The 17,160-nt window shown below is 43.1% G+C and overlaps 1 protein-coding gene across 1 annotated transcript in view; it reads left to right on the forward strand.

Moving 5' to 3' along the window:
- Positions 1 to 2,662: 2,662 nt before the first annotated feature.
- Positions 2,663 to 17,160, forward strand: part of GLDC (glycine decarboxylase) — a 108,377-nt gene continuing 93,879 nt past the window's right edge. Inside the window, exons 1-2 of the mRNA XM_047767662.1 lie at positions 2,663 to 3,169; positions 3,694 to 3,772. Coding sequence (XP_047623618.1) covers positions 2,903 to 3,169; positions 3,694 to 3,772 — 346 coding nt within the window. The 5' untranslated portion in view covers positions 2,663 to 2,902. The remainder of the gene's footprint in view (positions 3,170 to 3,693; positions 3,773 to 17,160) is intronic.

Consider the following 17,160-nt stretch of genomic DNA (forward strand, 5'->3'; position numbering starts at 1 on the left):
ATACATGCAGACACAGAAATTACAGAGCTTTCAAGAATAATGCTACTCCTCTTGAATCAACAGCTTTTTTTTTTTTTTGTCTTTTTGCCAGGGTCGCACCCACGGCACATGGAGGTTCCCAGGTTTGTTACCTCTGAGCCACAACTGGAACTCTCCTATCAGATATTTTATTCATCTTCCTGGAATATGTTGAAATCTAACTTTAGGTGTGGATCTAGAGGTGAAGAAGCATTGGCATACCTTTGCAAGGTTAATGCTTTAGTGAGGCCATTACATGATCTTCAAGCAAAGGATGGCTAGCATCTCAAAGAGGGGAGAAGGGACTGCTTCAGGTGTCGAGGGGGACTCAGTGGGATTTGGGGGTTCTAAGATAATCCGGTTCAACCCAAACTACCAAGATGTCCTCATTCCAAGTCTTAGGGAATTTAAATTAATCTCAAACTTTCACATATGTGTTCTAATAAGGCTGTAAATTTAACTTCTATGATAATTTGGCAATCAGAGGGATCAAAACATTGGGTCCTCTTGCAGCTACAGAATTTATAGAGTGCTGAAGCTCTCTAGTTCTCTGAGCTGTCATTTTATTCAGTAAATTCTCCAGGGCATTCAGAAGCCACTAGCCTTCTCTATAGTACTTGTAGGCATCATTCCCACCAGAAGGGTCTATGCTAGCAACCATTTAGTCTAGCAAAGATTTGTCTTTATTTTTTTAATTTTTTTTTGTTTTTTCTAGGGCTGCACCTGCGGCATATGGAGGTTCCCAGGCTAGAGGTCTAATCAGAGCTGTAGCCGCCGGCCTATTCTCTGGAGAGCAACGTGGGATCCAAGCCGTGTCTGCGACCTACACCACAGCTCACCCCAATGCTGGATCCTTAACCCACTGAGCGAGGCCAGGGATTGAACCAGAAACCTCATGGTTCCTAGTCGGATTCGGATTCGTTAACCACTGCACCACTCTGGGAACTCCAAGATTTGTCTTTAATAGGCAATTTATTTCCCACTAATAATTTAACTCTTTGCATTGCATTCCTAGGACTATCATGATCTCATTCTCCACTAATGATAATGTTATCAGTGACTGCAAACACAACTGGGTCAGAAAGTTAATCCCTTTAAGCTTTAAGATTACTATCTTAAATCTACTTTAGGCATCTGTTACAGTCTTTGTTAAAGTTTATTTAGGAAAACAAACTAAATACTCATTATTTCAAGCAAGGCAGGATTAAAATACCAGGAGTAGGTACATCTAAAACCACTGGAAGGACTGGAAGAGCAAGAGACAGAGTAGGTGGAACGCCATTATTTTCAGGTCAACTAGTGAAACTCAAGTCCAGGACAGCAAAAAATTCCTGCTGCCCCCTAGGTTGGAAAACCACAGGCTATTTCTGCTGACAAACATAGGGCCCTTGATATACCAACATGGGTGTCTGGTAAGGAAGCACTTCATATCTGCTGCCATGCATGCATCTGTCTGTTGCTGTCAGACAATCAAGAAAATGGTTTCTACTTTTATTACAGTTCCAATTCTCACACAAGTGTATGTTGTTGTCACAAGACCAATAATATCTAGAATCCTGGAGCCAATCTGGGAATTATAGTTGTCTGGCTTCCAGTTCCTGTGATACATAGATGCTTCCACTTCTTTCCCCCCACCCCCCCATCTAGCATGGAGGATATCTCCCCACTTTTATGAAGGCTATAATTTCAATTCCAAGTAGATGAAAAGCTGTTCGTGGGCATTCATCCCAGCCTTTCTAGCTCATCACACTCCCCTGCCCGCCATACACAAACATTTTGCCTACTGTTTTTTTCATTTTATATTTTCCTGCCTCTCTGCCTAGTCTCTGCCTGTCAGCTGCAGAACTGTGTGCTGAAGATGACTGAAGGACAACACTTAGGAGGAGAAAGAGGACAGGTTCTATTTTTCCCTAGTCTTAGTACAACTCATGTTCTGATGACTTCTGTCATTTTCAAAGTTTATTCTCTATAAAAATCTCAAGAAAAAACAAAAACTCAAGTGATAGATGATTTACAAAATATCCAGGTACAGAAAATCTCCCAAATAAGATGACAGTGCAAAATGTATACTTTTGTTTCTTTTGCATTTTTATACCATACACACGCAAACTCATACAAGCCAGTGAGGGAGGTTGGGGGAAGAGAGAAAGGGAGGCTAGTGTTGCGGCAGTGCTTTCAGTGTCTAATATCTTTTTAAATCCCATCCAGGTGTGTGAGATTCGAAAACCGAAGCTGAGAAGTTGAGTAACTTCCCCACGATTTCCAAAACGATATAAAAACTCTCATCTGCCTATACTGGTTTCCATGAGATATGACAGCGAAAGATACCTCAATATTAATGGAGACTAACCAACTCTGAGTCTGGCTTCCCTGTCGGAATCATCTTCCATCTCAGCTGAATCTCCCAGGCACTTCCCGATGGCCTCTGGCACGAGCGCATGGAGCGCACCGGCCACACATCAACAAGAGATGGAGTAAGAACCACCGAGGGTGGCGAGCTCTGGGCAGGAGCAGCGCGACTCCACCGAGGGCCTGAGGAGTGGGTAGGGAGAGGGGGCGGGGGCGGGGTAGACTCCTCCCCTGCCCTTCCTTTCACTCTAATTGGTCGAGCGTTTGCTGGCCCTATCCCCCTGCCCACCCCCAGACCGAAGCTTAAAGTGTGCGGAGCAGGTGCCTTGCGTGGAGTAACAACTTTACGCGCGTGTTCCGGTTCAGCGCGGCACCCATTCATTGCACCTGAAATTCAATCTGTCCTTCCGGTCATTCAGCGGGAAGGGGCTCCAGCTACCCCAGGGCAGCAATCACCCAGGGAACCGCGACCAGAAGAGGGGCGGAAAGCGCGGCTGACCCTCACGGGCCGGGGCAAGGGACGGCGACCACGACCATGCAGACATGCGCCAGGGCCTGGGGGCTGCGCCTGGGTTGTGGAGTCAGAGGCAGCCGCCGGCTGGCTGGAGGCGCGGGGCTCCGTTGGGCGCCTTCGGGCCGTGACAGCAGTAGCGGTGGCGGGGACGGTGGCGGGGACAGTCGCGGGGCTGCGGCCTCGCGCCTCCTCGAGCGCCTCCTGCCCAGACACGACGACTTCGCTCGGAGGCATATCGGACCCGGGGACAAAGACCAGAGGGAGATGCTACAGGCCCTGGGGCTGGCGGTAAGGACCCCATCTCGGCCCTCCGGGGCCTCGGCTCTGCCCTCCCGGGTTCTGCCCTCGCGGCCTCCAGCTATATTCAGGATCTCTGCTTTGCTCCGCATGGGACTTGCACCCTAGTCCGGGGCCGTGGTGGGGAAGCGAGCCCGTTTTCTCTGTCTGTGTCCCCTAGCTTTCTCCCAGCCGCTTACTTCTCCACCCTTTTCACGCCTCAAAACCGTATTTTTCAACCTAAATTGCCCTGCCGATAAGTTCTAACTTTGCAAAATAAGGACCTCTTGATCTATCCGATTACCTCTGGTTGCCGACTGAAGTTAACCCGGAGTGGCCGTATCACTACCCCGGGTCATTATTTTTTTTTTCTCCAAGTGATTTTTGGTTTGTTCTTTTTAAAAAGAAACAGTAATTAGACAATTTAAAGGAAGTTCCCACAAGCCTTTGTACATGCAAAATACAGAGGTGACTCTTTTAACTCAGAAGCACTTTCCTCTGCCTTTAGTGTTCACGGACCTGCATTTTAATTTTAGAGCGTTGATGAGCTGATTGAGAAGACGGTCCCCGCCAGCATCCGCTTGAAAAGACCCTTGAAAATGGATGACCCTATCTGTAAGTGACCGGGAAACTCCACTTGCTCTGGCCTATTTGTCTTCTCTCGTCTCTGAGATTTCAGCTGTGTGTTAGGATTGCTCAGGACCCAGAATTTGTGTAACAGCGGCGAGTACTGCAAGGAGGGGGACCCAGTGAAATATTTATTTACCGTAGCAGTCAGTTCTTTATTTCAGGGCTCTGAGAGGAGCCAGGAAACTTCCCAGGAGGAAGGCAGTGCACAAACACGTGTGGAGGACTCCCACCTCTTCAAGCACCTGCCCAGGGCTGTGGTTCTCCCATTCTTTGGCTTGAGAGGTGTCACTTTGCTCCTCAGGATATTCAGAAGGGAAAAAGGATTCGCCTGCAATCAGACAAATAGGGAAGTGACAAATATGGGAGACCCAGACACCTGGCCGTCTCTCCCAAAGTTATACATTTGAAGTAGTTTCCAAGTGTTCAAATTATTTTATTTTACATCCAAACTTTATTATTTATACCAACTGAAAGGCAGTAGTATTTTTAAAATCTGAGTGATTTTTACAGAACACAAATAAAATTCATGCTTGGTTAAGAAATCTTAGTTTACTCATAGACTCTCCTAGAATTTTATTTTATATTTTAGTGGGCTGAAGATTGCCTTTCAAAGGTATTTTTATGTAAGCGTTTGACTTCCATGGACTGAGCAAGAATCCACAGAAACATTCAAGGGGATAGGCAGAGCTGAAGAGATTTAAAAACAAACAAACAAACAAAACCCCAGAATTCTTATGGTTTTAAATCATAAAAGTGCTATCTCTTACTCTCTGTGGAGTCAAGTGAAGAGAAGGCAATTGTTTTGTTTTAGGTTTCGGAGCAGAAGGGATGTTTAGAAGGCAATCTTGATTTTGTTTTAGAGAACTTGAGGTATGAAGCAGGTCCATCTCCAGCTGGCTGATGCTATAACTCAAGCTGTGCTGAGGGCTGCTCTCTTTGATGGTTTCAAATCTGAACCATTTCCCCTGATGTCAGGGACCTTGTTCATAGAAGAAAATGTGCCCTTTTTCCTTCATTGGAATTGAACGAGCCCTGGGGATAGCTGGAAACCTTATCTATTTCAATTTTAGGAGATCAGAATCCTGATTTATTGGATGCTCAGAGTGAAGAGTTGTATGTTTGTGAAGCAAGCCATTGATGAATATTTGTTTTTTTATTTTTTTAATTTTTTAAATTTTTTTTTATTTTCCCACTGTACAGCAAGGGGGTCAGGTTATCCTTACATGTATACATTACAATTACATTTTTCCCCCAGCCTTTCTTCTGTTGCAACATGAGTATCTAGACAAAGTTCTCAATGCTATTCAGCAGGATCTCCTTGTAAATCTATTCTAAATTGTGTCTGATAAGCCTAAGCTCCCGATCCCTCCCACTCCCCCCCCTACCCCTCCCATCAGGCAGCCACAAGTCTCTTCTCCAAGTCCATGATTTTCTTTTCTGAGGAGATGTTCATTTGTGCTGGATATTAGATTCCAGTTATAAGTGATATCATATGGTATTTGTCTTTGTCTTTCTGGCTCATTTCACTCAGTATGAGATTCTCTAGCTCCATCCATGTTGCTGCAAATGGCATTATGTCATTCTTTTTTATGGCTGAGTAGTATTCCATTGTGTATATATACCACCTCTTCCGAATCCAATCATCTGTCGATGGACATTTGGGTTGTTTCCATGTCTTGGCTATTGTGAATAGTGCTGCAATGAACATGCGGGTGCACGTGTCTCTTTTAAGTAGAGTTTTGTCCGGATAGATGCCCAAGAGTGGGATTGCAGGGTCATATGGAAGTTCTATGTATAGATTTCTAAGGTATCTCCAAACTGTTCTCCATAGTGGCTGTACCAGTTGACATTCCCCCCAACAGTGCAGGAGGGTTCCCTTTTCTCCACAGCCCCTCTAGCACTTGTTATTTGTGGACTTATTAATGATGGCCATTCTGACTGGTGTGAGGTGGTATCTTGTGGTAGTTTTGATTTGCATTTCTCTTATAACCAGCGATGTTGAGCATTTTTTCATGTGTTTGTTGGCCATCTGTATATCTTCTTTGGAGAAATGTCTATTCAGGTCTTTTGCCCATTTTTCCATTGCTTGATTGGCTTTTTTGCTGTTGGGTTGTATAAGTTGCTTGTATATCCTAGAGATTAAGCCCTTGTTGGTTGCATCATTTGAAACTGTTTTCTCCCATTCTGTAAGTTGTCTTTTTGTTTTCTTTTTGATTTCCTTTGCTGTGCAAAAGCTTGTCAGTTTGATGAGGTCCCATGGGTTTATTTTTGCTCTAATTTCTATTGCTTTGGGAGACTGACCTGAGAAAATATTCATGAGGTTGATGTCAGAGAGTGTTTTGCCTATGTTTTCTTCTAGGAGTTTGATGGTGTCCTGTCGTATATTTAAGTCTTTCAGCCATTTGGAGTTTATTTTTGTGCATGGTGTGAGGGTGTGTTCTAGTTTCATTGCTTTGCATGCGGCTGTCCAGGTTTCCCAGCAATGCTTGCTGAATAGACTTTCTTTTTCCCATTTTATGTCCTTGCCTCCCTTGTCAAAGATTAATTGACCATAGGTGTCAGGGTTCATTTCCGGATTCTCTATTCTGTTCCATTGGTCTGTCTGTCTGTTTTGATACCAGTACCACACTGTTTTGATGACTGTGGCTTTGTAGGATTTCTTGAAGTCTGGGAGAGTTCTGCCTCCTGCTTGGTTTTTGTTTCTCAGGATTGCTTTGGCGATTCTGGGTCTTTTGTGGTTCCATATAAATGTTTGGATTGTTTGTTCTAGTTCTGTGAAAAATGTCCTGGGTAATTTGATAGGGATTGCATTGAATGTGTAGATTGCTTTGGGTAGGATGGCCATTTTTACAATATTGATTTTCCCAATCCAGGAACATGGAATATCTTTCCATTTCTTTACATCTTCGTTGGTTTCTTTGATTAAAGTGTTATAGTTCTCGGCATATAGGTCCTTTACCTCCTTGGTCAGGTATATTCCAAGGTATTTGATTTTGTGAGGTGCAATTTTAAAAGGTATTATATTTTTGTATTCCTTTTCTAATATTTCATTGCTGGTATACAGAAATGCCACTGACTTCTGAATGTTAATCTTATATCCTGCTACTTTGCTGAATTTATGAATCAGGTCAAGTAGTTTTGGGGTTGAGTCCTTAGGGTTTTCTATGTATAGTATCATGTCATCTGCATACAGTGACAGTTTGATCTCTTCTCTTCCTATATGGATGCCTTTTATTTCTTTGGTTTGTCTAATTGCTGTGGCTAGGACTTCCAAACCTATGTGGAATAGCAGTGGTGAGAGTGGGCATCCCTGTCTTGTTCCAGATTTGAGGGAGAAGGCTTTCAGTTTTTCCCCATTGAGTATTATATTTGCTGTGGGTTTATCATAAATGGCTTTGATTATGTTCAGGAATGTTCCCTCTACACCCACTTTGGCGAGGGTCTTGATCATGAATGGATGTTGGACTTTGTCAAATGCTTTTTGTGCGTCTATTGAGATGATCATATGATTTTTGACTTTTTTTTTTGTTAATGTGGTGTATGATGCTGATTGATTTGCGTATGTTGAACCATCCTTGTGAACCTGGGATGAACCCAACCTGGTCATGGTGTATAATTTTTTTGGTATGTTGTTGGATTCGGTTGGCTAAGATTTTGTTGAGAATTTTTGCATCTATATTCATCAATGATATTGGGCAATAGTTTTCTTTTTTGGTGGTATCTCTGTCTGGTTTTGGAATGAGGGTGATGGTGGCATCATAGAATGTCTTTGGGAGTATTCCTTCTTCTTCAACCTTTTGAAAGAGTTTCAGGAGGATGGGCACCAATTCCTCTTTATATGTTTGATAAAATTCACCTGTGAAGCCATTGATGAATATTTGAATGAGTAAATGCCTTCCTGAGACTTTCAAAGTCAGGGACTGTTTAGGTCAGCCCTTTTCCAATATACTAAAATAAAATGTTCATGAGCACTGGAGTGGAGGAACCATGTCAAAGCTGTCTAGACCTTTTTTTTTTTTTGTCTTTTTGCCATTTCTTGGGCCGCTCCCGCGGCATATGGAGGTTCCCAGGCTAGGGGTCGAATTGGAGCTGTAGCTGCCGGCCTACGCCAGAGCTACAGCAACGGGGGATCCGAGCCACGTCTGCGACCTATACCACAGCTCACGGCAACTCCGGATTGTTAACCCACTGAGCAAGGGCAGGGGCCGAACCCTCAACCTCATGGTTCCTGGTCGGATTCGTTACCCACTGTGCCATGACGGGAACTCCCTGTCTTGACTTTTTTTAATTCAGCTGCTTCTTTCCAGCTGAATAATTTGAACCTTGGGGTATTTCATTTCTCCTCCTCTCTTTAGAAGCAGGATTCTGACAAGTAATTTGCAGTTTAAGTGTATACTTTAAACTAGGCTTCTGTGAGATTTGGGACTGACTCCACCTGGTTAGTCTGAGGTGACTCAGAAAATACTGTAGTCAGAAGTCCCCCCCACCCTGCAACCCCTTGCCCTGAAGTGGGATGGCTCTCCAATAAAGCTGGCTTCTTGGAAGTGAGTTGGGGTAGGGAAGGGGATGTGAGGGGATGGGGGGACAGAATGCATCAGAAAGGCATCAGTGCTTTACTCAGGTATGCACGGGTCATTGTTAATGAATGTGTTCCATGTGGGGAGAGGAAATTGGTACAGTAACCTTTAGTAGTAGCATTTACATTTACCAGTGGAGCAGCATTACCCAAACTTGATTTCACGTGAATGCTGAATGCCTGTGTTCTTGCTGTAGTCAGAGAGGAATTCTAGACCAAATATTTGTTCGCCTTGTACAGAGAAAACTAATAAGAGTTAGTTATGGGTCTTGAATCCCTCATTGCTTAAAAAAAAAAAAAAAAAAAGATTGTGAAAGATGTAAGCAGCATGGAGATACTTGGGTTAGTTCTAATGCATAGCTTTATTTCGAACATTTATGTAGTTCTTACCAGTTACTGGCACTTTTTTAAATTAAAAAAAATTTTTTTTGGTCTTATTTTTGCCTTTTTTCTAGGGCTGCACCCACAGCATATAGAGGTTCCCAGGCTAGGGGTCTAATCGGAGCTGCCAGCTTATGCCAGAGCCACAGCAACACAGGATCTGAGCCATGTCTGCGACCTACACCACAGCTCACGGCAACGCGGGATCCTTAACCCACTGGTCGAGGCCAGGGATGGATCCTGCAACGTCATGGTCCCTAGTCAGATTCGTTAACCACTGAGCCTTGACGGGAACTCCAAAATTTTTTTATTAAAGTATAGTTGATTTTTAATGTTGTGCCAAATTCTGCTTTACAGCAAAGTCGTACTGGCACTTTTAAAAGTGCTTTTCATGTATTAATTTAATCCTTATTACAACCCTGTGAGATAACTACCATTATCCATTTTAAAGAAGAAACCATGGCATACAGAGGATAAGAAACTTGCACAAGGCGGGGTGGGTGTATAAATTAGATAATTCCTTCAAAGTCCTGACTTTGAAGTATCCCATTTACAGGCATGCACAAGTCCAGTCACACTGGGATCACTCTGCCATTTGCCAACTTCACTAGTGGAAATGCAGCAACAGAGTGAGAACACAGTGACAACACTCAGGTCCATTGCCAGGGCGAGCAAAGGAGTGACAGAGGTGCTGACCAGGGCTGGGTATTGAAGGATAAATAGTAATGTCTCTGCTGGACAAGGCTGGGGGAGGCTGCTGCAGCCAGAGGGACCAGAATGTACAGGACAGAGCAGAGTGACCTGACAAAGTCAGGGAAGTACAGATGGTTCATCTGTCACACAGGGATGCTCCCCTCCCCTTGGACATTTCAGGAAGTGCCTTAAAAGAATACCTTGAACATTAGTTGGCTTCATAGTAAGCCCTACTTCAGAGAAACAAGCAAAGCTACTCAGTTCAAAACCCTATCGGATTCATCCCCTTCAAGTGAATCCCCCTTCTCCCACCTGCATATGCAAAGGGAAAAAAACTAGAAGGATATATGTAAATTGGAACATTCTTTCTCTGGATGGTGCCTTTTTGAATTTTAATAACTTTCTTTTTAGGGCTGTGCTCGCAGCATGTGGAGGTTCCTAGGCTAGGAGTCAAATCAGAGCTGTAGCCGCTGGCCTATGCAACAGCCACAGTAACTCCACATCCCAGCCACGTCTGTGACCTATACCACAGTGCACGGCAACGCCAGATCCTTAATCCACTGAGGGAGGCCAGGGATCGAAGCTGCATCCTCATGGATACTAGTCAGACTTGTTTCCGCTGAGCCACAAAGGGAGCTCCTGGATGGTGCCTTTTTGGGTAGTTTTAGATTTCTTTTTATTCCTTTACTTATTCTAGATTTTCTATAATAACTGTGTATTTATTTTGAAATTAATACAACATATAAATACTTTGTTTATGAACCATACCAATCACTTTCAGCTATGGTCTCCCTCTCTGTGTATTTTCCGTGGAATCATCTCAAACTAACAAGACTGAACCAGTCCATAACTTCACAGAAGCTGCAGAGTTTAAAGTTTACACAAAATTGTACATTGCTTATTGTGAGCTTGATTAGGAAGAGAGAGGGGTCACTAAACCCTTTAACATTCAAGTTATTCAACCAGCAATGAACCAGCTGAGCTGTCAGAATGAGACTTTTAATGGGCTTGTGAGGACTCAATGTTCTAAGCTATATTGTTTAGAGGGGATTTTAATAAATGGTTAATGGAGGAGTGAGCAGAGGAGGGTGTTGTGTAATGTAGTTGTAGGTGGCGACTCTGTCACCCAGCTGGGACTGGGCACTCTCCTGAACTGACCCCAAGGACACAGACAGGGCAGCTATTCCCCAGGCTGTGAACGTCAGTTATCTTTCAGCTGAATTAAAGTCTGTTGTCAGGTGTCTCTCCTTTGGCCATTCCTAGCTCTTTCAGTTCCAGCATATATCAATTATTACTTTATTTTTATCTAGGATAATTCCAATGGATTTTCATTATACAACTATGGAAATAAAAGACAAGCAAGTGGGAAAAGCAAAGGCTGGCTATAGGAGTCAGCCTTGTGTTTTGTAGAGGAGCGGGAAGGTCCTGCAGTGAAAGAAAGGGAAGTTTTCAGGTGTGCCCTGTTGTCCTGGGCAAGCTGTACGTGGGCCAGCTAAAGCAGGGCTTCCTATATGGTTGGTTGGGATGCATTTTCGGCTTTGTCTGGTTGGTCCTAAATTAGAAGCAGGGACCAAGATTAGGGAAGCTGTCAGTTACTAGTCGAGTCGTAGCCATTTGGGGCTAGTTGTTAGAGAAGTTATTGTTTATTTTCCTCTGTTGTCACTGGAGATTGCAAAAGATGGCTTTCTGTAAGTTTAACCTGTAGCAGGTTGGTTTCAAGGGTAGTTTGTCCTGAGCAGGTTGCTGCAGATTGTGGGTGAACGTTCTATGATTATCTATGTTCTGGCTATTGTCTATTTGTGTGGTTAGACTCTCAAAACAGAGTCTATTCTGTCTTTATATTTTTTTTATTCTTGTTAGGCAGACCCCTGCTGATCTGATACCTTGGACAATCTGTTGCCTAAATTGTAATGTTTATGGCTATTTATTGTGGGCAAGGCACTGTGAGAATAAATGTATAAATAAACATAATCATTATCCTCAAGGAGCTTAGATTTTACCTTAATATAAATTGAGACAGAAAGTTCAAATGTCCAAGACATCATAAGAACTATGAATAAAATAGTATGTGTACAGAAATAATGTGGACTAAACAGGGATTTCTTTTTTTAATTTTTTTAAATTACTCAATTAATTTATTACATTTATAATTGTACAATGATCATCCCAATCCAATTTTACAGGAAGGAACAGAGATTTCTTAAAACAATGTAAAATTAAGTTGAAATATGGGAGTTCACATTGTGGCTCAGTTGAAACAAATCTGACTAGCATCCGTGAGGATGCAGGTTCCATCCCTGGCCTCCCTCAATGGGTTAAAGATTGGGCATTGCTGTGGCTGTGGTGTAGGCTGGCAGCTACAGCTCCGATTAGACCCCTAGCCTGGGAACCTCCATATGCCACAAGTACAGCCCTAAAAAGATTTTAAAAATATATGTATATATGTCTTCCGTTAGAAACAAAGACAGTACCTTTACTTTGACTATGTGTTTTTGGTGTGTAAATGTTATAAGGAGGGAAACACTCAAAGAAAAAGGCAGTATCTTCACTGAGGAAAAAAAAATGGCCAAATGCCATGTGCAAAGCATAATTATAGAATTGAGTGTTGTAGTCTCACCCTTGATGGAATCTTAATAGCATAATTATGCTGTCTACCTGCATATGGCCTCAGATTTCACAGGACTTGTCCCCACTTCAGATGTCAATCAAAAGTCAGGGCTGTCACTTGCGCTTCTGACCAAAATCCTATAAACTGAACCACCTTTTCTTTTTTTTCTTTTTTCTTTTTTTTTTTTTTTTTTTTTTTTGTCCTTCCTAGGGCTGCACCTGAGGCATATGGAGGTTCCCAGGCTAGGGGTTCTAATCGGAGCTGTAGCTGCCGGCCTGCACCACAGCCATAGCAGTGCGGGATCTGAGCCATGTCTGCGACCTACACCACAGCTCATGGCAGTGCTGGATCCTTAACCCACTGAGCGAGGCCAGGGATTGAATCCACAACTTCATGGTTCCTAGTTGGATTTGTTAACCACTGAGCCACAATGGGAACTCCTGAACCCCCGTTTTGTTTTTGTTTTTGTCATTTTTAGGGCCGCACCCATGGGATATGGAGGTTCCCAGTCTAGGGGTCTAATCTGAGCTTGGGTTCATTAACCACTGAGCTATGAGAGGAACTCCTGGACTCCCTTTTCTGTCTGAATTTTTTTGTTACAGTGGCTCACAGAACACAGAGAAACTTTTCCTTATGTTTACCAGCTATTATAAAGGATATTATAAGAGATACAGGTGTATACCCAAATGAAGAGGTATGCAGGGTGGAGTCTGGAAGGGTCCTGAGCACAGATGCTTTTTCCCCATGAAACTGGGATGAATCAATTTCCCAGCACAGAAATATATTATCCATCCCAGGAGCTCATCAAATCTGTTGTTGTACAGAACTTACCCTGCAGCCCCTCCCCCCTTCCCCATCAGTGGGTGTGCCTGAAAGTTCCAATCTTCTTTTTTTTTTTTTTTGCTATTTCTTGGGCCTCTCCCTCGGCATATGGAGGTTCCCAGCCTAGGGGTTGAATCAGAGCTGTAGCTGCCGGCCTACGCCAGAGCCATAGCAACGCGGGATCCGAGCTGCGTCTGCAACCTACACCACAGCTCACGGCAACGCCGGATCGTTAACCCACTGAGCAAGGGCAGGGATCGAACCCGCAACCTCATGGTTCCTAGTTGGATTCATTAACCACTGCGCCACAACGGGAACTCCTAAAGTCTTTTTTTTTCTTGTCTTTTTAGGGCCGCCTCCAAGGCATATGGAGGGTCTCAGGCTAGGGGTAGAATTGGAGCTGTAGCTGCCGGCCTATACCACAGCTCCCAGCAACACTGGATCCTTAACCCACTGATCAAGGCCTGGGATCCAATCTGTGTTCTCATGGATATTAGTTGGATTCATTTCCGCTGACCCAGGATGGGAACTCCTAGACTATCATTTTTAAGCATTAAAATGTTTTGGACTATCAATCTAAATAAGGAGGTAAACTCAAATTACCAGATATTTGCGTTTATTTGGGAATAGCAGAGGAATTGCAGTTTGGGAGACACATGTTATAGAAGCTGCAAGCAAGTGAGGGTCTAGGGTGAACTGTGTTTTTGGGCAAGGAGAACAGAGAGGGATTTGCAGCCACAGCCCAATCAGTAAGTTTGTTGCCTGGAGTGTGGAAAGATTCTTGGCAGAAATTCCTTGGTCCAGAGATAAGTCTCAGTTTGGTGTAGAGCAGATGTTTACAGAAACCCAGTCATCTCAGTTCTTAATTTTATTTTTTATGTCTTATTTTTGATTGGCTCTTAGACATGTGAAAGTTCCTGGGCAACTCACTCCACCTTTCATCATAGTGGTCTTGGAGAGATAGCAGTGAGTAATGGCTTGGAGCAAGAACTTAATTTTCTGTTCAGGAATTAAACTTGGGCAGCCTGGATGAAAAACCAGGAATCCTAGCCAGTAGACTAGCTAGAGGGTAAAAGTAGAATTGCCCTGATTCTTGCCCCCTATTGAAAGCAAAAATATTTTAAGGAGGCAAAGACTGTGAAAACAGGTATAAAGTTTATTGTTAGAGTCACAGTACAACATGTGGGAGAGCACACACAAAGAAGCAGTTTATTTAAGTCAGAAGCAAGGCAGTATTACACAGCCAAAAGAGGAGCAAGGGTGCGGGCATCCCCCTGAGTGAGGAGTGTACCAGAGGTAGTTTTATGTAAGACCGTTCTTTGGGGTCTTTGTTTACCTTTAGGCAATTATCTTGTTTTATTTCTCACACCTGACTGGACACAGAACCCTCCCCAGTATGTGTGTGAATATTTTGGTAGAGATGGATGCCAAAGCAAAGGGTGCCAGGACCATACCAGGACTTATTACAGACTGGTGCACCCTCCCTTTCTGACCCCAGGAGTGACTGAAGTGGTCATCTTACCTTTTTACTCCAGCAGAGTTCAGCTCCGGCAATTAACTTTTTCCTTGAAGTGTCAAAGAGAAACAAGGCCCAATTTACTCTGCCTAATAAAGTCCCAGCTTTTCTCAGCCCAGGGGCTCATCTACCTCCTACCTCAACAGCAGTGATAGCACTGGATCCTTAATACACTAGGCTACCAGGGAACCCTAAGTTCTGTTCTTCTGAGGGAGCATGTGTGAGATTCTTCATTTCATACACTTGGTTTCCATTTTAAATTGAAATCTTTTTACAGGACTTTATTTTTTGACATACAAAGGGTACAAACATGCTGACATATAGTGATGAGAGGCCAAATAGGTCATGTGAAAGAACTTAAAATGTTTTGTTTTTGTTTGTTTTATTACTCAAATGAATTTATCACATCTGTAGTTGTATAATGATCATCACAATCCAATTTCATAGGATTTCCATCCCACAGCCCAAGCACATCCCCCCACCCCCCAAACTGTCTCCTCTGGAGACCATAAGTTTTTCAATGTCTATGAGTCAGCATCTGTTCTGCAAAGAAGTTCAGTCTATCCTTTTTTCGGATTCCACATGTCAGTGAAAGCATTTGATGTTGCTGTCTCACTGACTGACTTCACTTAGCATGATAATTTCTAGGTCCATCCATGTTGCTAAAAACGCTGGTATTTCATTCCTTTTAATGGCTGAGTAATATTCCATTGCGTATATGTACCACCTCTTCTTGACCCACTCCTCTGTCGATGGACATTTAGGTTATTTCGAAGAACTTAAAATGTAAAACAACTCTTCCCTCTTCATCTTGGATTGTGGAATTCATCCAGCATCATCAAAGATTTTATATAAATGATATTAACAATATTTTTAAAAATTGGCTCTTTGCAAAAGTTACCGTATTCATTATGTCTTGCTTTATAAGAAATTACTGCAGGACTTCCTGCTGTGGCACAGCAGATTAAGAATCCAGAATTGTCTCTCTGGTGGCGCAGGTTGGATTCCCCAGCCTGGCACAGTTCAAGTACCCAGTGTTGCTATAGCTGTGGCTCAGATTCGATCCTTGGCCCAGGAACTTCTGTATGCTGCATATGCGGCAAAAATAAAAAAATAAAGGAAAGAAATAATTATGAAACTCTGGCTTAAAACAACAATGAACATTTATTATCCTCATGGTTTCTGTGGGTGAGGAATCCAGGAGCAACTAAGTTAGGTGGTTCCAGTTCAGAGTCTCTCATGAAGCTGTGGTCACATGTTGGTGGATTCTCCACCAGGGCTGGAGGACCCACCTCCAAGATGGCTCATTCATGTTGTTGGCAATTTGATGCTGGCTGTTAGTGGCCCTAGTGCCTTTTCACACAGGTCTAGCCACTGACTGCTTGAGTGTCCTCACAAAATGGCAGCTGGATTCCTGCAGAGCCAGTGATTCAAGAGAGAAGGAAAGCCAGGCAGAAACTCTCCTTTTTATGACCTAGTCTTGGAAGTCCTATGGTATCACTTATATCATTATAAGGATGAGTCACTAAGACTGCTCCATATTCAAAGGAATGGGAAATCGTTTCTACCCTTTGAAGGGACGAGTATAAACAAGATTGTAGAAATAATTTTTTTATAGATGTTCTTTTTTTTTTTTCGTTTTTTGCCTTTTCTAGGGCCGCACCTGCGGCGTATGGCGGTTCCCAGGCTAGGGATCTAATTGGAGCTGTAGCTGCCAGCCTGTGCCACAGACACAACAACTCAGGATCTGAGCTACATCTGCAGCCTACACCACAGCTCACGGCAACACCAGATCCTTAATCCACTGAGCGAGGCCAGGTATTGAACCCAAAACCTCATGGTTCCTAGTTGGATTTGTTAAAACCACTGAGCCACGACGGGATCTCCAATATAGATGTTTTTTTTTTTTTAAAGCAGTTTTAGGTTTCACAGCAAAATTGAGCAAAAAATAAGATTCACACATACCCTTTGGTTCCACACATGCCTAATAACCTCTCTCGTTTTCAACATCCCCATCAGAGTGGTACATTTTTTTCAACCTACATTGACACATCATTATCCCCCAGAGTCCATAGTTTACATTAGGGTTCACTCTTGGTGTGTATTCTGTGGGTTTGGACAAATGTGTAATGACACAATTCTACCACTATAGTAGCATATAAGATGTTTTCACTGCCTTAAAAATCTTCTGCAGGAGTTCCCGTCGTGGTGCAGTGGTTAAGGAATCCGACTAGGAACCATGAGGTTGCGGGTTCGGTCCCTGCCCTTACTCAGTGGATTAACGATCCGGCGTTGCCATGAGCTGTGGTGTAGGTTGCAGACGCAGCTCGGATCCCGCGTTGCTATGGCTCTGGCGTAGGCCGGCAGCTACAGCTCCAATTAGACCCCTAGCCTGGGAACCTCCATATGCCATGGGTGCAGCCCCAGAAGAAAAAAACAAAAAATAATTCTAAAAAAAAAAGGTTCAATGCTATCAGAATGAAATCAATTATACTGTGTTTTAAATATGGTATTACTCTTAAGGGCTATTAAGGTACATAGAGCCATTTGACCATACACTAAATCCACAGCCTACTCACCTTTGTCATCATTGGGTTATAGACTACAATCATTAAATCTATTTCTGCACCTTCCTCCATCTAGTTTCATTCCTCATGTATTAAGAGACATCTATAGAAGATAAGATACTGCTTTAGGCACTAAGGATTTAAGATTCAGGAGGTAAAAGGTGATATGATCCCTGACTGTAGGTAACTACTTATACGGAGATAGATATT

The sequence above is a fragment of the Phacochoerus africanus genome, chromosome 2 (assembly GCF_016906955.1).
Source record: "Phacochoerus africanus isolate WHEZ1 chromosome 2, ROS_Pafr_v1, whole genome shotgun sequence".
NCBI lineage: Eukaryota > Metazoa > Chordata > Mammalia > Artiodactyla > Suidae > Phacochoerus > Phacochoerus africanus.